The sequence below is a fragment of the Pelodiscus sinensis genome, chromosome 2 (assembly GCF_049634645.1).
Source record: "Pelodiscus sinensis isolate JC-2024 chromosome 2, ASM4963464v1, whole genome shotgun sequence".
NCBI lineage: Eukaryota > Metazoa > Chordata > Testudines > Trionychidae > Pelodiscus > Pelodiscus sinensis.
Window position 1 is genome coordinate 55,855,416 of NC_134712.1, and position 27,218 is coordinate 55,882,633.

The window sequence follows — 27,218 nt, forward strand, 5'->3', positions numbered from 1 at the left end:
AAGGGATGTGTCTAAAAAATGGAAGCATTAGGGATCAGGGATGGTCTCCAATTTGTTAGCCGCTTGTAGTTTTGTGTGTTTTATAATACAGTAAGTTAATCAGTAAAATGTAGTTATGAGAAAAATATTTGTTGCAATTACATTTAAATTAAGGGTGAAAATTACAAAGGGAAAAAGGATAAACTGGGCCTGCTAAATATCCTGCTTAGTTACTTAGTTTCTTTTCATATGAAGTGTTTGTGACCATTGTGTCTTCCTTAGTGAAAAGAGAGAACTGTGCTTTGGAATATTTTCATTATTTTAGTACAGAAAGTATAAGTAGTGTATATTTCTCTTTATCATGATAGAATGCTGTTTAATTTATGATAAAATGATGCAAATTATTTCAAGTGGGTTTTTTGTTTGCTTGTTTTTTTTTCTCTTTTTTTTTTGGAGACAAACCCTTCAAAGCAGGAGAATGGAGGAGGGGGCTTATTCAGTCTATTATCATAAAGCTCTCCTAATGTAGCTTCTGAGTCATGTGACTGCAGAAAAGGCTATTATCTCAATGAAAAGGAAACTGCCTTTTAGAGCAGCAATAGAAAGAACAGAAGCAGGAGGAATTTTCGAGTGCTCCACCATGCTGGATTGTCAAAGGGGGATCTATCTGATCAGCAGCTAGAAAAGGATTAGTGTGGCTAGTTTGTCAGCTGTCATTAGAAGCAGATGACAGAGGAGATAAGCTGCTGTGTGTGCTCGTCCTCACTCAGCATGTGCTTTGGTTTACATCAAGACATAATGTTCGTTTGGGTTAATGGAAGGCTGTTATTCTAAGGCAATACATTTACTGCTAATTGTCTTTTTTTGGTAAATAAAAAAGCAAGTGTGATGGATGGGGATTTTATTTACATCCCTATCTAAAAACACGAGAAAACTGATGAGATCTGCCTTGAGCTGCAGAGGCTGTGGAAGATTACAAGGTGTGTTTCTGAAGTGCTGTGACTTCATATTTGTTAATATTCTTGAGGGGTAGGTGTATGGGGGTTGTTCGGGGTTTTAAACATGACAGTGATGAATTAATTTTCCTCTGTAGCAAATAGTGATTTTATAAACTGATTTCTCAGTGATTTGTGGTGTTTTCTTTTAATTATACAGGTGATTGCAGTTGTCTTATGACAATTGTATAAGGTTATGTGGCTAAATACAATATACAATATATAGAATATATTCCTTGTAGGGATTTTTCTAATGCCCAGAAAAATATACAAACCCAGCTGTATAGCCTTTTCTCAAGGAGAAGGTGGAACCCAAGACCAATCTATTATTTTTCCAATGCAGTAATTATTATTCATTGTTTAAAACTACCTGGTAATTCCTGTGCACTGATCGCAGGGGGAAAAAAAAGGTGAATGAAGATTAGATTGAGAATCTGTAATAATAAGGCCACTTTTTTCTCACCAAGGCCTAAAACAGGTGAAACATACTGTAACACTAATGAATTTCATGTTCCTGATGTTATATAACTTTCTCTGTTCTCTAACCTTCCTTGTTTTCTTTGTAGTTATATGATCCTGTTTGCAGAATGACATTCAGTTCATCTTCACTGTGTACTGTATTTGTCTGGTGTTGTACATGCTGATGCCATTAACTATCTCAGCAGTGTAGTGTTTTACCTTTCTCTTAACCTTGCAGGGTGAACACTCAAAATTTTCTCTGAAAAGGGACAGCTAGCATATAACCAATAGATAGTGAAGATAATGTTCCTTTCTGAAAGTTCTTGGAGTCAGAGATTGCCTGTTTTTGTGTCTTGTACAACACGGAGCATATTGTTGAAGTTTAAGTAACAATAAAGAATAGTGATAATCTTACCTTGCTTCTCTTCCTTCCCCCCCACCACCCTCCCAAAAAAAAGGTGAAATAAAATTAATGATCCGTACTCCCAGGAAAACTAAGCTAAACTTCTGCAATATGTTTTTCATTTTAAGGGAAGGATGACAAAGGTAGATGTAACAGGGCATTACTGCAGTATCAGTAAGTAGTGTTTTAAAAGCATGCTATCCCAGATGCATATTGAAATGGTAGTAATCATTGTAATGCTCATAATCTTTTAAATAATTAATTATATACACACTATATACACAGGAATTGATTTTGTTTATTTTATTTAGGACTTTTTAAAAAACTAATGCTACTTGGAGATGGAAAGGCAAGGAATTTTTATTCATTTAAATAATAGTGTGTGTTTGAAGATATTTTATAACATGCTAACAAGACACAGAAACTGGAATCAAATGACCATTATTTGTTTGCTTGTTCTCTTTTGTTTAAGCCTGAATGTTTTAATTGCAGCGGGCCTACATTCTGGCAAGTAGGCCTGTGGCATGGCATGACTGATCTGGGGCCGGGTGAGCCTGTCATGTTCACAGAAGCAAATGTAAAAGCTAAAACTTGTTTTGGTGTTTCCTTACTTTCATTATAGAAGATTCAATAAGATATAGTATAAGCTTTTCAGTGCATACTGATGATTTATCATCTACTTTGTATAAATGAGTATATTTGATTGTTTGCATTTTGGAATTGGCCAATTCTTATTTTAATTGTGTGATGCCCTTTTGGGAATAGTAGACAAAAATCATTAGAATAAGTCTCCTGGAAAGCAGTGTGTTTCTGAGGCTGGCAAAATCAGTTTGCTGTATTTGCTTAATAGGACTTCATAAGTAAGTTTGCAAACACTGTAATTCAAAAACCCAGAGACCCAGGGCCACTTAGGCATGATGGAAGGATGGCTGGATCAAATTTGAGTGATATTGTGACCCTGGGCACCAGATCCAGTTGCCAACAAACAGCAGTACCCTAATTGAAATTCAGAATAAAAGGTGTCCTATGCTGATTTACTATGGCTACTACGTCTACACTGCAACGCTATTTTGGGATACCAGAATATCCCACGTCTTCACAGCAAGCCCGTTATTTCGGCCTTGCTATTCTGATGTCCCTGTAAACCTTACTCCATGAGAAGTAAGGGACATTTCGGAATAGCAGATTTTTTCAAAATTTGGCGCTATGTAGACAGCACCAAATTATTAAATAAGCTATTTCTAAATAAGATTGAAATAAGAGACTCAATTTGCATAGCTCAAATTGCATATTTTATTTCCAGCCACAGTGCAGTGTAGACGTGTGCCTGATGGGACCAATGGGACATTGTTTAAATATGGAATGTTCTTTATAATATGGGAGTGTTGGCAACCCTCTTCTGTTTCTTACAGGAATAACTACTTTATGTGGAGTATTTGAATCTTTGAAATTCTTCCGGCCAAGACAGAATACTTATTCAGTCAACTGTCCACTATTGATGTACGCTTCAAAAATCAAACTATAAGTTCAATTAAATGAAATTTAATATACAATGTTGACTTGATGGTTTTTTCCCTCCATTTCTTATTTTATCGTCTCTTGTAGATAAGTCTGTTAGGGTATGTCTACACTTGCACCCTAGTTCGAACTAAGGATGCAAATATAGGCATTCGAAATAGTCAGTGAAGTGGGGATTTAAATATCCCGCGCTTCATTAGCATGATCTCGCCGGCATGTGACTCCGATCAACTGCTGTTTCGAAAGTGAAAGTACGCGCTGGGACGTGTTAGTTCAAACCAAATCCCTTGGTTTGAACTAACGCATCCCGGCGCGCACTTTCACTTTCGAAACAGCAGTTGATCGGAGTAACGCGCCAGCGAGATCATGCTAATGAAGCACGGGATATTTAAATCCCCGCTTCACTGACTATTTCGAATGCCTATATTTTCATCCCTAGTTCGAACTAGGGTGCAAGTGTAGACATACTCTTATATTTGAGGAAGAAAGAAATTACTCAGTCTTTTATAATTTGTAAAACAAAACTTTTACAGTATCTAAACAAGTTAAATGACTTTTTTGAAAATCCTGCTGCAACCCAGAGTTTCAAACCGCAATAATTAATAGCAAATGCTATAATCACGTCTGATCATGTCAGGTTGAGGGGATTATTTGCAGCATCAGTTTATCATGTGAAGAAAAAAGGAGAAGTGTAAAAACAACATTGACAGTTGGAGCCAAATTCATTAATAAATAAAAGAAATTTGGTAAAACTGTTACGAAAAGCCACAATTTATGAAAGTTGATAGTCACTGTAGCTGCCAGGAAATCTCTCCAAAGTATTTTTACTGTAGGGACTCTTCTTTACTTTGTCTTTATCCATGGATAGCTGTGCCAAGGCCAGATGGAAGGCTTCATTTTCTTGCACTTTTCTATTATTGAGAGAGAGCGTTTTATCCTGAAAAAGTTATAAGTAAAAACTTCCTGGGATGCATTCCATTTCTAGCAATGGGCTATTGTCTTCACTTATCTTTTATGAGATTGATTGACCTAGTAGACAATCAGATAGCAGCGTGGGTAATATACAGAAGAACCGAAGGGGAAGCAAGCATATGGAAATGTCAGAGGGAAATGAATCTTTTAAAAAAGTGAAATCAAACCTAGTTTATGTTATGGGATATAGATCTCTTGTGTTGCTTTACTGCACCCTTGTACTCACCATTCCAGTTTCATTTCCTCTTTGTACACCCTCATAAAAGAGACAAGGTATGCGACAACAGAGACTGAGCTCTTCAGTGGATTTGTCATTTCAAATAACAGTTGGTCCACAGTGGTTCTGATGAAGGAGCTGTCTAAAGCAAGACTAGTAAAAGCTGCTGTGAGAACCAGAAAGTGATATCATTAGCAGGGCAGTATTTTTGTTTTGCTTTTTGTTTTGTTTTTTGTATCCTCCTGAAACTTTTCTCAGACGTGATTCAGACTGGTCACAAATATTGTATGTATATACAGTACTCTCCCAGGGAGTTTAATCCAGATTTTTAGTGGAGTACTTCCTTTAAAAACTAATGTAGAGTGTTTCCCCACCACCATTGCTAATTTAACTATTTTTAACATTAAAAATAGACCTCAAATATTGATAATGCTGATAATTTTTTGTAGATATGACTATTGCTTTTCATGTTAAAATGTGGTTTTATGTGTTAATGGGAGTAAATCCTATGTAACATTGCATTTGCTCATGCTCTGTATCACTGTAAATAGGAGACTGATAGGCCCAGGTTTGTGTTTCTTACTAATTGATACAAAATAATGCAGATGACAGAGTTTTACCATTAAATCTTTCAAAAATAGTAGTTGACTTTTTCTTGTGGTAGTGGTGCTGCTGTGATATAGGAAATCCTATTCTTGGGATTTGAAGAATATGAAGACAGATTGACATGACAGATTTTGAAGGTCTCCTTGAAATCATTTGTTTGTTTGTACACATGTGTACTTACGGTCAGTTTTATAAACTAACCGACATTTTTAGTAAGTTTGGTCACAAATTCCAGTAGGGTCTATCATACTGCTGAATTCAGTTAATTTTTATTGTTAATTTTTTTTTACCTGATTCTTCATAAATGCTTAAAAGAAGTTGCCACAGGGATTTTGGCTGTAAGTTTTGCTGTTTATTTTTATTTATACAGCCAATAACAAAGAGTATATCTAATGTTGTAGGTGCCTTTGACAAGAATTGAATTATAATGGTAAAACAGAATTCAATAATGTATTTTATTTTTCTCTCATACTGTTCGTAACTATTATAGCTAAGTCATAATGCATATTTTGTCCCAATATAATAACTGTTTTCATATGTTGACTTAGCTGACTTTTTCTCCTCCTAATTAAAAAAGTGGCTATTGACTGAAGACATACCTACAGTTTGTATTTTAAATGATCAGATGAGCTCTAGGAAGGAACTGCTCGAATTATTTTTTTGAGACAGGCCAAACAATGTGCATATATAGATATGTTTTTATTTATTTCACTACAAAGCCCATCTTCATCCTACTATCTCTACTTTACCAAGACAGTGTACTGTTCGCCAGGCCATACATGCTGTAATGGATTCGAGTGGTGTTGCAGATTGTGTGCCCAAATTGTTTTTAATTTTGCATAGATTTCTATCACTGTTTTACACAATGCTTGGGTTTTTATTTCTTTAACAGTGTAATTCTGAATAAACCATTTTTATGTTCTCTTGAGATTTTTGTTTCTCCTCCCATCTATATGGATGATACTGATTGTGGATGACTCACTTTGGCCTGGATGCAGGACACCACTTAAACACATGGTGAAATGCTTTCTTATTCAGGAAGGTTATTTAAGCATATGCTAACTGAACTCTTCAAAAGTTTTTGGGGCTTAAACTGTATTTAAAGTAGGTACTTAAGTGTCTTTCCTAAATAAGAATTTAAGAACAGGCAGTTACGAACGGGGCTTTTCTCGCCCCGGAGGACGGGAGCAGCGGGACGCCCAGATGCACCGCGGTCCGCCGCCCCCGTCCTCTGGGGCGAGAAAAGCTGCTCCCCGTCTCCCTAGTCTGCAGGGAGACGGGGAGCAAAGCCTTGGAGCACGCCAGCAGTGGGACAGCCGCGGCGCGCCTGGGCTGTCCCGCTGCCCGCGTGCTCTGCGGCTTTGCTCCGCGTCTCCCAGGTCAGCAGACCAGGGAGACGGAGCAAAGCCGTGGAGGACTTGGGCGGTCCCACCACCCCCGTCTCCCTGGTCTTCTGGGGCTGGGGGTGTGCAGCTAGTGCCCCCCCCAGCAGACCAGGCTTTTCTTGCCTACCCCTGGGGTAGAGCAGCTGGGGGCTGCCGGGTTGGTCCCGCAGCGCCGCTCCGGACCAACCTGGCAGCACCCCAGCTGCTCTGCCCCAGGCGTCCTGATTCAGCCGCTGCTGGTCAGTTTCAGCAGCGGCTGAATCAGGACGCCTGGGTCAGAGCAGCTGGGGTGCTGCTGGGTTGCTCCAGTAGCGCCGAGGAGCCGCGCTACTGGAGCAACCCAGCAGCACCCCAGCTGCTCTGCCCCAGGCGTCCGCAAGTCAGCCGCTGATCAGTTTCAGCAGCAGCTGACTTGGGGACGCCTGGGTTTCTTAAGTTGAATCTGTATGTAAGTCAGAACTGGTGTCCAGATTCAGCCGCGGTTGAAACTGATCAGTTTCAGCAGCGGCTGACACCAGTTCTGACTTACATACAGATTCAACTTAAGAACAAACCTCCAGTCCCTATCTTGTACGTAACCCGGGGACTGCCTGTACTTTCCTGAGTTGAGGTCTAAATGAGTCACACATGGCTCTGATGTGGGTATACTAGAAGGGATTTTAATCAAAGCAAATATTTAATTGATTTCAGTGGTGTTTAAGCATGTCCTTAAATTTAAACATGTTAAGGTGTCCTTCCTGAATAAGGATGCTTTCATGAATTGGGCCTTTAATACTATGAGGACATCATGTGAGAGAATGGCCAAGTCAATACATACTTTGGAAGGAAGTGTGTATGTGTGTGAGTGAAAGAGAATATTTTGTCTGATGGATTATAAACTCTGATAAAATGGTAAAATATGTTGAATTATTTAGATTACCTGTTGGTACTGAACATTAGAACTTTTGCTCGGTAATCAGAATTTGAAATGAAGGCGTCTAAAACCTCTTACTAGGATAGCACTAGGGTCTAGCAATACATTGCATTAGCACAATTACTTTTAAATCAAGTTTATCTACTTTATAAATGTAGTAAAGTAAAGGAATGCTAAGCACACAAGCTGTTACAAAATTTAATAGTTAATATTGTGACTAGGGAGTGTGAGTGCATGGCCATGCTGGAATTTATTAAAAGCGGTATACAGAAAGTGAGAAATTAATCTCTCATGCTTGAGGGCTTGTGAAAGGCATACTGCACCTCTTAAACCTGGAATAGGAGCTGGCAGCGGAGTCCATGAACAGAATTATTATGCAGAATTAACTGTGCAACCATTATAAGCTTCAGAAAGCATCTTTGCATTACCACTTGCTAGGGATGTAAAAGGTTAACTGGTTACCCTGTAAACATTTTGCTTACAAGAGTGCTTACTTGGAGCCATCTGGCAGGAGCCTGAGGCGGTCAAGGTGGCAAGCGGGTTGCATAGCCGGTGGGTGGGAGCCAGCTGTGCCGCAGTTGCCCCAGCAGTCCTGGCCACACTGTGGTCCCAGCTCCCGGCTGTGGCCCCGGTACTCAGCTGCTCCAGCTCCTGAGATATGTTGTGGCCCCAGTTCTCCGTGGCCCAAGCTAGCTGAGCTCCTGGTCACATCGCAGCCCCAGTTCTTGGCTGCGGCCCTAGTTCTTGGCAGCCCCAACCACCCTGGCTGCTGATTGCACCACAGCCCTTGACCGGGCTCCCAACTACACTGCAGTGGCCCGAACCCCCGTGGATCCAGAATGAAATTCCTGCTATGGCAATAGTAAGAGACACCCCTCCCCCTGCCCTGGCTGCACCGCTACCCCCAACACTTAACCGGTTAAACAATATCATTTTAATTGTTTAATCCGTTAACACTTTTGATTGATATTTACATCCCTACCACTTGCCTAAGTGGGTATAGATATTTACAATTGGGGTGGAGCTGGGTAGAATCCACAGATATATAGAACCATGGGCATCCCATGCAAATGGCACAGCAGGGTTGTGGCCAGTGTTTTCTGTGAGCTTGTGTGACCACTTGGGAAAGATTAAAATGCCACCCACCTGATTAGCAGAGCACCCATAGCAAGTTTTTTTTTTTCTAGTGGTGGTGCATATTCACGCATGCTTTGGTGCACAGAAACAAATTGTTTTGCACGTGGATAGAAAAGATTAGAGGGAGCATTGGTTGTGGCTACTAGTCCATCTTATAGGGCCACGCCACTTACTGGCCCTAGAGTAACAAGAGAGTTTTCTTCTCTTTAACCCTTCAGTATTCCATCAAAATAGAGTAGTATCTTCGGTATCTTTCTGAGAGTAGAATGGATTTCATCTGAAGTGAATAACTGCAGACTAGTATGTACACATAAGTTAGTTAACTTGAGTTAACTCACACTTAAATAACTTGAGTTTAAAAAAAAAAGTGTACTGTAGACATAACCATAGTGTTGGGAGCTATGTCACAAGTGAAATCCCCCTGTTTTTCTCATGCAGTGACTAATCATACATTTCTATCGAATAAGCAGAGAATCACCTTTTGAAATCTATTAACCTACTAATGCAGTAATTTTGGGGGCAGTCTGCAGCAAGTGAGTTAAAATTGGGAAAACTGCTTTTATCTTTTTTGCTATTTTTCTTGATAGCATTTAGCATATGGTCAGTTCCACTGTTTCTGCTGTATAATCCATTTAGTGACTCCCCGGTAGTTGTGTTGTGGAGGAGACAAAAAACATTAAAACAGGCAAAGGTGACTGTAAACCTATAAAATCTGGCATGGGGTTCTCAGTGGCCAATTGAAGAATTTTAAGTAAGCCTAACGCACTTGAAACCATTTCAAGTTGAAGGATGTCTGTTTAAACACACTTTTTTAAAATAATACAGTATTAATTTTGTCTCATCTATTTGCTTTTGTTTATAAAAACCCATTTCAAATTTTAGTAACTCTTAAATATTGTGCTTCTAAGTGAATCTAATAATTAAAAATGTTAACATTTGTGATACTTTAGGGAAGAAAACACCTAATTTCCTAAGACATCTGTTTAAGGATTTTTTTCCTTTCCAGTGAAAATATTTGCAGGCTTACTACAGTTTCTGTATTTATGGCTTGATATTCACCATGTGCGCTGCAATCTAGAAGGGTTTATTTGCTTATACATTTGGTTTTTAAATAGGGTTATAACTGTCATAAACTGGGTGTATAAGAGTGCTTTGTACACATAAAAATCTGGTTTTTGCCCCGGCATCTCAGCAGTTTTTTCTATGGAACTGAGATTCAGTTTTTATCATTTGAATAATGAGATCTGAAATGGTTCCCCATAGAATTCTGATCTTGAAGTTTTGATCCAAAAAATCTTGAGTAATATTAGAGTATATACTCCCTTTTTAGTAGTCTTTAACATCATCTTATTGAAAAGGTAATGTTTGGATCAAAAAGGGTTTGTATCTTTAATACAGAGTAAGCTGAGTAAGAACAAAAATTCTGCATGTTATGCAAAAGAATGTAACTTTCTTTTGGTGATATGTTACTCTCTGTTGTCTTATTAAAGCCTAGTCTTGATATTCATGGGCATATTAGAGCTGGCTGACGTAGTTTCATATGTAAGCAGCTCAGTGACTGGCTATATTAAGAGATTTAGCCTATGGGAATACAGAAAGTAGAAGCCATTTTATATTGTTGATGTTAGATTATATATTTTTTTTCTTGCTTCCAATAATTGTTAAAGCTGCATCGTGATATTTGGGTTTGTCAGAATTAAAGTTTGGATAACTGAAAGGAAGTGTTTTACCTTTCATGATTAAGGTGGAATGCTCTTAATATCTGTTTGTAACACAGAATGTGAACGTTAGCCATTTATTTGATTGTTACAGTGTGTGTTAAAGAGCTGCTGCTGCCCATTTGCAGCCTAATGTGTTTATTACACAGTCTTCCCAGTGGCATCTTGAAGTGTCTCTTAACTAAAATATTCATGAGCATTATTGGCTTTCAGTCTGAAAATGGAATATGTCTTCTTGTTACTGTCTAATACACCACTTTAAAGGCATTATGCAAAAGTAAATGCAAGAGAAAAACATATTGAAGAAGGAACCTTTAGCTTAAGCATTTGTTATAGCTCTTTGAGCAAAAATATGAGGCCAGTGCAAGAGCCAACTTTCACAAGAGTTTCCCAGAGAGAGGGATGGATGAGTGTTCTTACACATACATAAACTCTATTACATTAGCTGATAACTAATATTCTTCTCTTTATTCCTTGTTTGCACAGTACATATATAAAGTCACATTTGGTAATGGTTACCCTAAACCTTTTTTAATGTTACTGCTTTCCTTTAAAAAAATTATGTTGTCTAAGTAAAAATATTGACGTTACTTTCAGATAGAAGGCGCTAAGTATAGAATTAACAGGGACATCTATACTCTTTCAATATAAATGCTTTAAATGTGGGTTCACAAAGTTTTACTACTTAACTGTTACGTGTGCTTGCAAAACTGTGTATATACACATAGCAAAAACCTTTATATTTTCCCTATATGAGATGTCATAATTTTGAAGCGTGAAGGTTTTGAGTAATTACAGCTGTAGCAAAAATAGTAAAGTTTTCTGGATCACAAAATACATCAGTTTGTTGAATAGATCAATTTGTGTTCCTGGTACATATAACACAGCCAACTTTTGAATTAGACATCTTGTTTGTTTTGGCAGAATTGTTTGGTTTTGGGTGTGTCCTAATTCCATAAATTTTCTGTGGTAATAGATGGCTGTAATGAGTTAGTTGGAGAGTATGTGGTTTGCAGATAGGGTGTGCAGATGAGGGAGGAGTGCTTAGTTAACGCAGACCTTTATTTTTCTAATACATTTTTGGTAGTGTTGCAGTAGAGATTTTAAATTCAGTAAGCTAATTTCAATAAACGTCGCTGTAGTTTAATTATGACAGGCAATATTCAGATGTCTTTTTTTGTTTGGTTTTGTTTTCCCTTGATTTCTGTTGCAGCTCACTGGTTCCCAAATCCATGTCTGTCACTGGTTCCCAAATCCATGTTTATGCCTTTCTTGTTGTAAGAGTAATGCAATAAAATACGTGTGTGTATGTGTGTATAGATTCAGTGTATTCACGAAGTCAGCAGTCTCAAATTCCTGTTTATAACTTGGAACATGTTCTTAATTAAAGAATATGTAACAGGAGCCAGAAGTTCCCTGTGTTCAAAGAATTGAATGATTGTGGTGACTAAATGATTGTGTGCAAGGCAGCATGGTTAAAGCATGGGAGTGAAGAGGAACCTGATTCAAACCTTTCTCTAATACTGTGAGTGAGTAACTGGTACATTTGATTTCCTCTTTTCAGGAAATAGTCCCAATTTTCATAGGACTGCACTGCTTTGAACCCCCAAACTTGCTGTTCCAGTAGAAGGGCAGCTCGCCCTAAGTCTCCCATTTGAGAGGGCCCCCAAATCCAAATGATGTTACACAGTCACAGTACCATTCATATTTGACCTTTCTGCCCCTCTGTAGAGGGAGACAGAAGACTGGATGGGCCAAACTTGAGTAACTCTGCATCCCATATTACCTGCTTGAAAAGCTGGGAGGTATACAATGTATGCAAATGTTAAAAATATTTTTGTCTATATTTTACACATATTCAGATAAATTAGCTGATATAATGGTGCTTACATTTAAAAAGGGGAACAAGAAGTAAGTTACATTCCAGCTTTATTCTGCTTTGTACAAAAGAGCTTATAACATATTTAGAGTTTGAGGCAAGAATGTAACCTTCTGATGTTGTGAAAATCCACAGCAGAAAAGTATAAGAAAACTGATGTACCTGTTAGATCTACTAATGTAATTATTTTTAGGAGAACGGTACTTGGAATAGGTTAAATTAAGCTGTTGGAAAATTTTAACTAGAGCTTGCATTTAAATTGTAAGCGTCTTAGACCAAGATCTTAGTATACTGCAGAATACACCAATAATTATAATAAATAAATAAATAATGTATTTAGCTATTAAATCTGTATTTAATGTCAGTGTACTGGTGGGATTCTGTTCCGTTAGATTCTGTTGTGTTACCTGCTTCCCTGAAATGGTGCTTTGCCTTTTGTTTGCTTCTCTCCACAGTGAAGCAGTTTTTAAGATGTAATTCCCATCTATTCTTTAACTGCATTTATTAGGCTTATTATAAACCTGACAGTTTAACAGTCCTTGTTTGGAAGATGACCTGCACTGATAAGGGATAACATGCATGTTATCTTCTTTTAAACTGACTCTGGATGATTAACTAGATTCAGTAGTGCTGAGATTCAGTCTTGGAAGCTTTAAGCTATTTGCTGTATTACTTGATGACAAATGATGAAAATGTAAGGGTGGAGGAGGCACTGAAGACTTGTGTAACTTATTTGTGCTGGGTTTTTTGCTTCCTACCTTCCTTTTCCATGAAAACTCTTTTCTCCCTCTTCCCCCTTGTTTTGTATTTAATTGTTTTTGTTTTTGTTTTGTTTTTTCTTGAAAGATGGATGTGTTTAAAACACCACTTTATGCTCTCTGCACAATCAGGTTAAAACTTTTTTGCATTCTAACTTATAGTGGTTGCTGGTAGAGGATATGAAGGAGGATGTGCTGTCACAATGAAAGCAGAAACTATTGTTTTGTTATTGATAAGAAGAAAGAATGACTTTAGAGTTACTTGAAACCTCTTGCCAATTATGTCCTTTCACAACTTCCCAACATCTGGTAGCAACTAGATTGCTCTCAATGACTATAATTACTAGCACACACTCCCCAAGATTTTACTCATGTCATTCTGTTTCTGTGATTTATATTTAACAATCAGAGGAATTAATTAAAACCAGCAAGAATTTTTAACGCTCAAGCCCATAATGCTGAAACAGATTGGATGGGAAAAGTCCCACTTGAATTTTAAACATTGTTTTCAGTTGTAGGGTAAAGGTAAAAAAATCCTAAATATTGAGCTGACATACAATCCATTAGAAACACTAAAGGCAAGTTATTTGATGATCCTGTTTGAGAGACATTGAATCCCAGCTTTCGAGTACAGTAAATCACTTCAAACTGCTCAAAGTTTAAAAAAGTGGGTGCCTTAGTCTTGTGTTGTAGTTTATTCTCATGAGGCAGCTGTATGAACCGCTTGACAAACAGGGTTCCTTTTCTAATTTCCTGCCATAATTATGAAGCATTTATATCATTAATAAAAATACCATCCATGCCATTTCTATTCTTAATCCTCTCTCTCTCAATTTCCTTCCACTAGTTCCTAGTTCAGTTTGCCCTTCTTCCCATTCCCAAATAAACAAAATAAACTTAAACCTCTTCAGCTTACCTTTGTAACTTGCTTTGGTAGTTCATTTTGCTAAGAACTATACAGGAGTTATAACTAAAATGAAATATAATACAAAGATCAGTGTAAATCAGAATGTGGTAATGATTTTCTTTGAGTAAGGCTTGTCTGGAGATGGTTAGGTCAAACTGCATAATTTACAGAGACCATTTATTTATAACGAATTCTACTTGTGAATGTCGTCTTACATTATAATCTGTATGTTACAATCCTCTATTTTAGAGGAGCTCTGTAGGAGGAGCCATTATACTAATTGCTTCTTTAAAAATAAACTGTACTGTCCACTTATTTTATGAAGAATAGTGATAGAAATGTAGCCGTGTTAGTCTGGTGAGTGCTACATAGTCCTGTATTTTGTTTCACTTATTTTATGGTAACTTTTACTTATGAGACTGGGGGAGGGAAGTGGGATGTAGTGAGCAGTGCTCAAACAGTGCTGCTTCTGCTGTCTTGATTATGTGCTGTAACTGACTCTATGGGAGTTTTGTGTGAATAAAGACTGCAAGATTTGACCTCCAGCTTGTAATAGTTTTGCTGTCAGTGGCTTTGGTTTGAGTTTCTATGTATCCAGGGCAGATTTAGGGCTTGTATGTTTGAATTAAGTTTTCTGATCTGGTACTTGTTGGTATATGCAATTGTGTTTGAGAGACGAGGAAGAACATTTTAAAAACACGTTTAAAATGTCTAGATTTCCTCCCCTCCCCCATATCAGTGTCTAAAGAATTTAGACTGAAAAACTGATTTCGGTTACAATTTTTTCATTTGGGGACTATGGCTTTCTATGTCTTCTGTGAAATGCACAGCACAACTGTGGATGCTATAAAAATTAACAATAATAACCAGAAAGGAGGAGCTGGACATAAAGAATAAAAAATTTGGACAAGCAATTTAATTTTTGAGGGCTGGAAGAGGGAGGAATGCTTGTAGTTGTGGATTTCCAGAGCAGCTTTTTTTAAAAAATTCACGATGATTTAAAAAAAACAAAAAAAACCTTATCTAGCTTTACACAAATAACTCATTCCATGAGTAAGCTGATAATGCTGATATGTAAACCTAGCCTAAGTAGGTGCAAGTAAAATACAAACTGTCTGTTCAAATCTGATTACTATACTTAACTTGGGAGGAGGCAGAGGGGAGCTAGTTTTCTGGTAAATGTTACTACATTTTCCTTAACTCTTCAGGGAGATAAAAGTTGTACTTTTAAATAGCACTTTTCAAAGAACTGACTGCAAAGTCCTTTAGAATTACACCAATTCCTCTAGAATCACATCAGTATAACTCTGATAGCAGAATCTGGCTTGGCAGTGTGTGTAATCTTAAACTGAACATTAGTTCACCAGAAATAGCTTAAGTTATTTTTTTAAGTAAGCTCAATACCCTATGTGTAGTGATTCCCCTTGTAATATATGCTTATTTGCTGTGTCATGTTTCCTGGAGGAGTTCTCACCTCTGTCCTTAATGTTTACAGTAGGTTTGAACCTCTCTAGTCCAGCACACTCTGATCCAGCCACATCCATGGTTCAGCATGATTTTAGTTAGCCAGATGTCCACTTACCATGGGTGGGACTGAGTTTCCTATGGCCCCATAAAGTTTTACACCCACCAGTCCTGGCTCAGTGGTCTGTGCTGTTTTTTTAACTCTGATTTATCTTTAAATGTCTTCTAAGAGCCTAGTAAGCAGTGGAAGTATTGATAATGTTGCTGGACAATACTGACCTCCCAAGGTTCGGCAAATTCTTGGGTTCGGCACTGGTCAGATCCCACGGGTGCTGGACTAGCGAGGTTCAACCTGTACTTTTCCAGATATCATATGAAAGTCTGAAAATTATTCTGTGTTCTTCTATATTTATGTGAAGAAATTTCTCTGAATTGGCATTTACCTGATCCCTATTCTTGAGGCTTGTACTTACAGTGTGAAATAGGCAAGGACTCCCCTAAGCTTTCAAAAGTTTATCTGAAATATTCAGCTTCCTTGTTTTTCTAACCCTGAGTAACAAAGGAGGTTTCTTTTTAAATTGAGCCATTGCAACTGGTTCCAGATCTCTGTCACACACATTTGGAACCAATTCTACCTCAAATCATCTTTCATTAGTGTCACAGTTTTCTTTCAGGAGTATTAGGTACCTTTCTCTTTCCTTGACTCACTTTTAGCAACTTTGGCTTTGTCTACACTGACGTGTAAAGTGCTGGCAGTTACAGCACTGCTCACAGGGTGTAGCAGAGAAACCACTGTTGTGTGTCCACCCTGTGAGCTACCAGTGTAGTACGCTGACTACACTTGAGCACTTTCGGCAGTCTGGACAGTTATCCCACAGAGCACCTCTTCCTCTTCTGCTTCTGAGCCTTGTGGGAAGCAGGGCAACCTGGGTCCTGTCCCAGTGTCCCATAGTGCATTGCTTCGCATCTCAACAACCCTTGTGCTTCTGTCTGCATTTGGTGCTATCTTTCCACAGCTTTTGTGCTGCATGCTCTGCCTCGGTCTGCAGGGATTCCTGAACTGTTGAAGAAAATGCTGATAGATCTCACTAATCTGTCACAGATGGCAGTCGCATTATTCCTTAAGCTACAAAGCAACAATGAGGAATTGGCCACTGAGCTTGCTATACTGAGTAGCTATGACACAAGATGTCTTGTGGCATTCATGGAGGTGCTAACCACAGCAAAATGCTGCTTTGGGGTTTGGGAAACAAGCACTCAGTAGTGGGATCACATTGTCATGCCAGGCTAGGATGACGAGCAGCGACTGCAGAACTTCCGGATGAGGGAAGCCATTTTCATGGGTCTGTGTGATGAGCTCACCCCCACGCTGTGGCATAAGGATGCGAGAATGAGAGCTGCCCTGCTGGTGGGGAAACTTGTGGCGACTGCTCTGTGGACCCTGGTTACTCCATATAGCTACTGATCAGTTGCCAATCAGTTTGTTGTGGGAAACTCAGCTGTTGACTCATGTTGATGGAATTGTGCAGGGCCATTAGAGATGTCATCATGTAGACAGCTACACAATTAACCCCCCCACACACCCCGCTGCCTCTGTATTGGAGGCAGCAAGGAGCAGGAGTTGGAGCTAGTGGCCATGGCTGACAGAGGCAGCAGCGCAGAGGGTGAGGAGGGCAGGTGGAGCCAGTATATGTGAGGAGCCAGCTTTTAAGCAGGCTCCCTACATGTGCTGGCTCCGTGGACCTGCACCCCGATGTCTCTTATAGAGATGGGGGGCCTGGCAGGAACCAGTGCTGGGGCGGGGGCAGGGAGCTGGCTTACAAGCTGGGTCCTCCCAGCACCAGATCCCTGGTACCACCTCTCCTACCTATCAATTTGATGCTGAAAGCCAGTCATATTTGTTGCCATGCACAGGACTGCAGTGGCTGCAATGCTAGTAAGTGACAATTGATTCATATGATACACTGACTAGAAAAGTACCTGTTGCTTTGCTGGTCTTTGCTTTTCTGCTTTCATGTAATGGAATTCATGTAATGTTTTCAAAGCCAAAACTTAATTTCTTAGAAACAACAGACACACAGAGGGCATGATATATCTGTACTTTGTGGGAGGAAAGGGAGAAGGGAGGAGTTGAGGCTCTGTCATGTTTAGAGATATGTGTATGTCCAGGTATCATATGCTGCCTGATGTGCTGTGCAATGGGTACTGTAGGTCAGCAGAGCTAAATTGCACAGGGACAGGGTTTGAATGCATTGGTTGCCTGTCAGATTCTGCAGGGCTGGAGGGGCAGGAGTGGACTGCAGCAGGTGTTGACTGGGGACAGGATGGTGGCCAAAATGTATTGGCAGTGACAGGGGCGTATGGAAAACAGTTTTGGGAGTATGTGTGCAAGGGAGGGGTTGGCCCCGGAGCAGCTTCATCTGCAGTGCTAGCAGCACCAGAATGTTTCAGGTTGGCATGTGTAACAACGCGCACAACCAGCCCTCCCCCCCCTTTTTGGGTGCTGGATGCCCCCTCAAACCAGGCTCAGAGGGATCTCAGAATTGTGCAACACCTGTATCTTTATTCACCCAAACTTGTCCCATCGCCAGTGCTAAGCTATATACAACCTTTACAGGGTTTTCCCCCCTCTTACAGTGAGAGTAAGAGGCCTCCAGCTCCCTGCCTGCCTTACCTCTCCCTTACTGCCAGCCCTCATTTGTGGTTCCTTCCCATCCTATATAACCCTTCGCTCGTCAGGCTGCAAGTGTTGCCCATCCTCAGGCCAGCATCTGGCCTTTTTTCATCTGCCCCATTCACTTCCCCTTGAATGGAACTGACAGTAAAAGAGCTAATTGAGTGCCCTTGCACTAACACTCTGCTACACTGCCCTATAATGTTTAAATGATGCTCTATGGCTTCATTCTGGTGTTCCGCATTCTGGTGCTTCCCTTCTCTCCTCTCTTCTCATTGTCTCTCCCTCCTTCAGTTCTTTCTTTTCAGCAGTAGCCTGAGCATAACATCATGCAACAAGTTCTTTTCCATTTCCTTGCCCTACTCAGCCATTCAGTTGGTGATAACAAGGAAGGCTGGTATTCCAAGGCTAAATCTGTGAAGACAAAAATTAATATTTTACACACATACCTATCACTAATTAGCTGTCCCAGGGAGAGCGCATATAAGACACATGACCTGCAAAATGGTGAATTAACCACTGGGGCAGGGGAATTAATTGTTGAAGGGCCTTGAGGAGAGCCAACACTTCTGGGGGACTCTATAATCAATCATGTCCACATATTTTCCACGGGTTGTGATCATCCTAGAAGATGTGGGTGCTGCTGAGGGTGAGCAGAAAAGCAAGGAAGGGTCTTCTGCAAGGCTTGACTGTGTGCAGCAATGGCCCCCACCCTTACAACATAGTGGCATGGGAATGTTCCCTTTAATGGGGCAGTGAACACGGTAGCACTGCCATGGAACCGGTGCAGGCGAATAGCCCAGCATCTGTGTTACACTTTTGATGAGATCTGTGAATTTGATTTCAGTGAAGTGAGAGTCCATCAACAGCCTGTTCTGAGTAGCCCTGTGTCAATACTAGGACAACACAGACCCAACCCTGCTTTCAGCAACCCTCCTAGCCCCAACTCTCTTTAGTGCACTTCCTGGAATCAAAGCCGCTTACCAGGCGCATCCTCTACTGTTTGTGCTTCCCCAGCCTCTGACTGCTACAGCTGACTAGCCTCCTCTAGGTTAGAAAATTGCTTCTACTGCATGCATCCATGGTCATCCTGCTCTGGGGCTCGTTCCCCCTCTTTTGTACTAGAATCTGATCAAATGATATGGAATTACAAGTAGTCTTTCCTTTTCTATCAGTAATAACTTATATCAGCATTTGATAGTAACATGAATAAAAATTCTGCTGTTGCAAACCAGATATTTTAATTTTTATAAGGACATATAATTTGACATCAGGGTCATGACAGTTCTATAGCTGTTTTAAAAAGAAAAATAAACACAAGTGACTATTTTTATTTCTTCCTATAAAGTCTACTGCATATCCTGCTAATACTTCCACACAATTTATGTGGCAACACTGTCGAATGGGTAACCAGTTATCGTACCAGTTAACCAGCCCTTGCCAGAGAACCCTGGCTGCACCTAACTGCACTGGAGCAGCCCCACCTGCAGAAGGGCTATGTGCCAGGTGACAGGACCGTATGGCCATAGTGCAGTCAGGCAGCAGGCCCTAAGTTAAAATGGTTAACCGTTTTAACATCCCTAGCATGTGGGCTAACACTTACTCAAGTGATTTACACAACTTATTTAATGACAGATTTAGTATAATATCGTAAAAGTTTTGTTGCCTGGATGAAAATATAGTTGGGATTTTAGTGTGTGTAACTTAGTGCTTGTTGTTCTATCATGATGTATACAAACTGGCACATTAACTATAGGACAAATTTTGAATTGTTCATTGATATATACTGCCTTCTGGGTTTTTGAGATATTCATACAGTGGCATGTTAAATGCAGGTTGCGGAAAGAAATTTCAGAACTAACAGTTCCTGTCTCTCTCTCAAAAAAAAATTCTGGTAGCAAACTGAGCCCAGGAATATGAGGTAACAGAAAAATTGCCTTGTATTTTCTCACAAAGTAGACAGACATAAGAACTCTAGTCTTAAGACAGAGCAAAGCTGCTTTAGATGAGGCTTAGTCTTTTGTTATTTCAGCCCCAAAGAATAGGGGTGAATGTCACTCTCATGTAGAGAGCCCTTGTGAGGTTTATATACCACTTTTAAATTCCACTTAATCTCTCAAAATTAGATTTAAGTGATTTATAGACCTTGAGCAGACCCTTTAAACACTGATAGATTTCCTGCTGGGATAGGTACTTCTATAAACATTCCCAGTTGCCCCTGTGAAGTAAGATTTGCTTTTGAATCCACAATTCCTGTAGACTGCAATACATGGTTAATAAACAGGAAGGTACCATATTTGTATCCTTTTAGCACCTTGTAACACTTATCTCTGTTGTTATACCCAAAATACTGGCTAGGCACATGGGTGTGATAGAATTCTTCTTCATCATGCATAACTAGCAGACTTACCCGGCGTTGCCCAGGTTCTTCAGAGCAAAGGGGCTGGTGGTATGGGGCGTACAGGAGCCAGGCCAGGATGGGGGAGGGGGAGTGCAGGAGGCTGGGGCCACATCTATACTACAGCCTTCTTCCGCAAAAGCTTATGCAAATGAAGCGTGGAGTAGAATATGGCTCTGCTTCATTTGCATAATTAATTAGAAGCCATTTTTGCGCAAGAGGCTTTTGCGTGAAAAGGAGCTGTATAGATGGCTCCTTTTTGCACAGAACCCCCCTCTTGCACAAGGGCCGTTCTTCCTCATTTTTTCGGGAAGAACAGCTCTTGGGCAAGAGGGGTTTTTTGCACAAAAAGGAGCTGTCTACACAGCTCCTTTTTGCACAAAAGCCTCTTGAGCAAAAACAGCTGCTAATTAATTATGCAAATGAAGCGTGGCCATATTCTACTCTATGCTTCATTTGCATGAGCTTTTGTGGAAGAAGGCTGCAATATAGATGTAGCCTGGGGGCGAGGGTGATGTGACAGTGAAGATTGAGAGTGAGGAGGGGCTCATGACATGGAGTCCATCTGACACGGGCCTTTTTTCTCCTCTCAACCCCTTCTGGCTGCTTAGATGCATTTTCTCTCCTCCCTAAAACCCCATCCCCTGGCTGCTAGGAGCATTTTCTCTCCCACACCCAGAACTCCCGCCCTCCAGCTGCTAGGGGTGTTTTCTCTTCCCTCAACCTGTTTGGGCCTCCAAGGGTGTCTTTTCTCTTGCCAGCCCTCCTGCCCTTCCCCACCACCACCACCACCACCAGGGGCCTTTTTCCTACACCCCCCCCCCCCCCAGCACTGCAGCCAAGTGTCGGGAGAAGGGGAAAGGGTTTGGACAGGAGGAGCAGCTTACTAGTGTGCTGACAGGCAAGATGACAGAGCCCCAACCCTCCTGGCCACTCCCTTGGACTCTCTTCAGGATAGCTCTCCCCTGCACACACTGCCCCCCAGTGAACACTTTCATATCACGTCCCTCATTTTGCATGTTATGGAAAACAGTCCTTTTACCAGGGCTTCCGGTTGTCCTGGCACAACCAAACTCTGACCTTGTTTTAAGTTAGGAGAAGAGGAAGCTGCGTATGAAATGTGGCGGCCCTACATTGCACCATTCAGGAGGAGTTCAAATGGACTGACAGACAGACACACTCTTTATATATAGATGAATATAGGCAAGCAACACGGGAATGCAGGGGCAAGATTAGAAAGGTAAAGGCACAAAATGAGCTCAAACTAGCTACAGGCATAAAGGGAAACAAGAAAACCTTTTATAAATACATTAAAAGCAAGAGGAAGACCAAGGACAGGGTAGGCCCACTGCTTAGTGAGGAGGGAGAAGCAGTAACAGGAAACTTGGAAATGGCAGAGATGCTCAATGACTTCTTTGTTTCGGTCTTCACCGAGAAGTCTGGAGGTGTGTCTAACGTAGTGAATACTAGCAGAGAGAGGGTAAGTTTAGAAGATAGGATACACAAAGAACAAGTTAAAAATCACTTAGGAAAGTTAGATGTCAGCAAGTCACCAGGTCCTGATGAAATGCAGCCCAGGATACTCAAGGAGCTGATAGAGGAGGTATCTGAGCCTTTAGCTATGATTTTTGAAAAATCATGGCAGACGGGAGATTCCAGAAGACTGGAAAAGGGCAAATATTGTGCCCATCTATAAAAAGGGGAATAAGAACAACCCAGGAAACTACAGACCGGTCAGTTTAACGTCTGTCCCAGGGAAGATAATGGAGCAGGTAATTAAGGAAATCATATGCAAACACTTGGAAGGTAATAAAGTGATAGGGAATAGCCAGCATGGGTTTGTGAAGAACAAGTCATGCCAAACTAATCTGAAAGCTTTCTTTGATAGGATAACGAGCCTTGTGGATAAGGGAGAAGCGGTGGATGTCATATACCTAGACTTTAGTAAGGCATTTGATACGGTCTCGCATGATATTCTTATTGATAAATTAGGCAAATATAACTTAGAAAGGGCCACGATAAGGTGGGTGCATAATTGGCTGGGTAACCGTAGTCAGAGAGTTGTTGTTAACGGTGCTAAATCCTGCTGGAAAGGGATAACAAGTGGAGTTCCGCAAGGGTCTGTTTTGGGACCTGTACTGTTCAATATCTTCATCAATGATGTAGATATTGGGATAGAGAGTACGCTTATTAAGTTTGCAGATGATACCAAACTGGGTGGGGTTGCAACTTCTTTGGAGGATAGGGACATAATTCAAAATGACCTTAGCAAGTTAGAGAAATGGTCAGAGGTAAACACGATGAGGTTTAATAAAGAGAAATGCAAAGTGCTCCACTTAGGAAGGAACAATCAGTTCCTTACATACAAGATGGGAAGCGACTGTCTAGGAAGGAGCATGGCGGAAAGGGATCTAGGGGTCATAGTGGACCACAAGTTGAATATGAGTCAACAGTGTGATGCTGTTGCAAAAAAAGCAAATATGATTCTAGGTTGTATCAACAGGTGTGTTGCAAGCAAAACTCGTGAAGTCATTCTGCCGCTCTACTCTGCACTAGTTAGGCCTCAGCTGGAGTACTGTGTCCAGTTCTGGGCGCCACATTTCAAGGAAAGATGTGGAGAAATTGGAAAGGGTACAGAGAAGAGCGACAAGAATGATTAAAGGTTTAGAGAACATGACCTATGAAGCTAGGCTTCATGAACTGGGCTTGTTTAGTTTGGAAAAAAGAAGATTAAGGGGGGACATGATAGCGGTTTTCAAATATCTAAAAGGGTGTCACAAGGAGGAAGGAGAAAATTTGTTCCTCTTGGTTTCTGAGGACAGGACAAGGAGTAATGGGGCTTCAAGTGCAGCAGGGGAGGTTTAGATTGGACATTAGGAAAAAATTCCTAACTGTCAGGGTGGTCAAATATTGGAATAAATTGCCAAGGGAGGTGGTGGAATCTCCCTCTCTGGAGATATTTAAGAACAGGTTAGATAGACATCTGTCAGGGATGGTGTAGACGGAGCTTGGTCCTGCCTTGAGGGCGGGGGGCTGGACTCGATGACCTCTTGAGGTCCCTTCCAGTCCTATGATTCTATGATTCTATGTGTTCAGCTTTCATTTTACTCTTGCATTCTCTTTCCATGCCCCTATGATATCAATGATATGATATTGCAAATTGTAATTTATCCAAGATGGCCTTAACTGTGTTTGTACATCACATACCACAATGGAGTCCCGATCCTTAGAGCATTGCAAATAGGCAGATACCTGCTTTGTATCTTCAGATGCGGTTCTTTGTTTACCATCTTTGCAGATGGTGGATTGGATGCAGATCCAAATGTTTTATCTATGCAGGGCTGTAGAACAGCAGTTCTCAATCAGAGATGTATTTTCAGTCTGTGTAATGGGATGCTTTCCTCTCTCATGTGTGCCTCCTGTCTCAGTGCATGTACCTGTGGTGGATCCTTGGTGACTCCAGAAGACTCTCACAGTCTGTTTGTGAGATAAAAATTCAAACTCTTTCTGGGATATGAGTCCAACAGAGGGACCTGTCACAGAAAACTCTGTTTGGTCCATCGATCTGCAGCCTTATCACTGACCTCACTCCTCAACCAGTCCAGCAGGTACATACACAGTAAAAGGTTCAATACCTTGGTTCAGTCTGTGTCACAGACTCCTCTGAGATATTTCAAATTTGTCCCTGTTCTTCAAACAGTCAGTCTTGGGATGGGGCCACATCTCTCTGGGTGCCCGCTCCCCTTCTCCCTCAGGGATACTCTTTACCTCTCTGGGTCTTTCTGTCCCTGGCTCTTTAGCCTGGCTACTAAACAAGTTTATTTTCTCTTCCGGAATGCAGCAAAATTCAGGCTACTTTCCCAGTACCTGATGGCAGTGATCCAGGCCCACCATCTACTTCATGTCCCAGCCCATGGACATTATAGATCAAGGCTACTCAACTTTGGAAGCCCCAGGGGCCACAGTGATACTCACAGCACATGCTGGGGGCTGCAACTTAAGTGTGGTTGTATATACATTCAAATATGCATATAGCTTCTTTCATGCTGACAGGCATGAATACAACGATTAATACAAGACTACACAACATGCAGGTCCCATTTAAATCAGTTCTGCTAATATTAATAAAATGCAATATTTACCCAATTTCCACCCATATGACAGCACTTGTAATGAGCAATGATAGTTCAGGAATTTAACTACTAAAACATATACAACAGAAGACCATTATATTGACTATTTTTTTGTTTTGGCTTCACAACTGTCCAGGAATGTAACTACTAAAACACATATCAACCCAAACGCACCGTAAACCCAAACCGCACCACGGGCCATAAACAAACGGGCTGTGGGCTGCATGCAGCCCATAGGCCGTGTGTTGAGTAGCCCTGTTATAGATAGCAGGTACCTTTGAATACAATTGAAGCCAACTAACCACAGCCCAAGTTCATTATTTGCCCTTGGGACCTTGTCATGCTTGGGTCCCAGCAGCCAGCCCAGAGCTGCTTCGCATTCCCCCAGCCTCTGCCAGCACTCTTCTGTCCGAGTAACTGTAGCTTCAACAAGGAACTGATCCATTGTCCTCCAGCTTCAACAAGGAACTGATCTCACTCTATCCCTGCAACTCTTCTTGTTCTAACCTGCTGGGTCCTGATTGGCTGCTTCCCACACAACCTCTCTCTGCAGTTTGGGGAATTTCTCTATTTCCCTTTTGGGGGTAGTCTGTGACAGGGCCATAGGACCTCCAGAAGAGGGCATCTGGACCTAGTCCACCCCATTACAGGGAGCTTGTCCAAAGAACTGGAGCCCAGTGCTCCCTGCACAGCTGGACCCCCAGCACCGATCTGGAGCCCAGTGAGGGGGGGAAAGGATGCCAGGCTTAAGCCCTATAGGGCACACTGAGCTTCAAACCTGTGGGGCCAGGGACCTATGAAACTGATTGACTGGTCCTCCAAGGGGCCATGGATGTCAAGTGGAGAACTGCTGCTTGAGAGGATGTTGCTGTTGGTGCAGATGCAGATCCATATAAAAGGTGGATTGCGGGTCAGATACAATTTAAGTACTATGGATGTGAATCAGATATGGATCCAAATGTTTGTATTTACACAGGGCTGTACTGATCCTTCAGTGAGGCTCCTAGATGCTACTGTGACAATTACTACCAGTGTATGTTATATATTATGTGTTTACAGGGTATCTGCCATCTGAGGTAGATTTAATCATGCTACATCCAAAAATTATATATTATGTTAATTGGCTATAATAGTTTTTACCGGAATACTCATTTCATGATGCTCTATGCAGACTTGTGTAAGATAGATATTTTAACTTTTTAACTAAATCTACATGTGTCCCCTTTATAGGTAAGTTGTGTTTCATTTCTGATTGTTTCGTTCTTATTTTCTGGCACCGTATTTTTTTTCTCGGTTCAATCTTGTAAAATTACCATGGAAAATCATCTGCCCAGGCGCACAGAAATTTTGTGTTTTACTTGCCCATCAAACAATTTACCCTAGGGAAGTTGCTCTGTAGATTTTCAAGGCTACAAATAATATATTTCCATAGCGTCTTGCAGGGAAACTATATCACAAACCACGATACAGAGTTAAATGGAGTTGCAAAGTAAAAATGAAATAATGTATAAAGAGACAAAAAAAAGAGATATAGATAAGAAAAAAGATGTCTATCCACTCCTAACCCTTTCCCCCCCACCTTTCTTTTTTGTAGTTGCTGATATGTATTCAAGATGAGTGGGATGGGAGAAAATTCCTCTGACCCATCCAGGGCAGAGTCAAGAAAGCGTAAAGAATGCCCAGATCAGCTTGGACCCAGGTTAGATCACTCATGTTTTGAAGAAGTGGTTTATTAATATTTTGAAAAAATAAATCACTATGTAAAGGCTAAATACTCATTTTCAGATACTGTCTATGTGGCTCCTACTCTAGATGTGCATGCACTTCATGTGCACAAGATTGGAATCTACGAACACCAGTCTCTCAATGCACACCTGTGCCTTGCGTGCCCCCCTACGCTTCTCTTCTGAGTGCCTAAAGGGGAAAATGGCCTCAGTTGTCCCTCTGTTCCCTCTCCCATTCATAGAAGCAAGACAGAACCAGGCTATGTCTGCCACCTGCCTTAGTGCATTTTCTTTTTTGTTGAGGTTTTTTTTTCTGTTTTTTGTTTGTTTGTTTTTGGTTAGGAAGTTTACAAATCCTTGCTGTGACAAAATAAGAATAATTACAGCTTTTTGTTTAGGGAAATATCATAATGTAATATAATCATACCATATACAAGAGTGAGCGTCTTTATACTGCTCAACATATTATTTCTGATGATTTTATTAAATTGAGTTTATTAAATTTACTGAGACCAGGCATGTCTATCAAATATTAATACTAAGGAGATTGGACAAATAGGCTGGGTTTTTTTTTTTGCGGGTGAAATGTATTTTGTCTTGAGTATTGAATAAAAGGCAACCAAATATCTAAGTATACTTTGTCTTGCTGGGTACATAATTGGGGCATTAATTTTTCCATGGCATTTCATATTATTCTGAACCATTCCTTTAGAATTGGATTATTTTTCGTTTTCCAATGAGAGGCTAGCATTAGCATAGCAGGTACCAGAAAATGAGAGTTTAATTCTTCATTCCTCTTGTGTAACATGTGTGGCTAGGAAGGAACATTATCAAAGGATCATATCCAACAGTGGTTGATATTTAGTTACGGTATGTCTACACTTGCAGCCTAATTCGAACTAGAGCTGCAAATGCAGGCATTCAGAATTGCAAATTAAGCCCGGGATTTAAATATCCCACGCTTGATTTGCATCTTACC

The 27,218-nt window shown here is 40.6% G+C and overlaps 1 protein-coding gene across 15 annotated transcripts in view; it reads left to right on the top strand.

Annotated features, from left to right (window-relative positions):
- NCOA2 (nuclear receptor coactivator 2) overlaps positions 1–27,218 on the top strand; it is a 271,603-nt gene that overhangs the window by 127,968 nt on the left and 116,417 nt on the right. For 12 of the 15 annotated variants that reach the window (XM_075920545.1, XM_075920547.1, XM_075920540.1 and 9 more), the window contains one exon: positions 26,110–26,214. The exons of the other annotated variants lie outside the window; for them this stretch is intronic. In XM_075920545.1, the coding sequence (XP_075776660.1) occupies positions 26,129–26,214 (86 nt within the window). In that variant the 5' untranslated portion in view covers positions 26,110–26,128. The remainder of the gene's footprint in view (positions 1–26,109; positions 26,215–27,218) is intronic. 15 annotated transcript variants of the gene reach the window in all.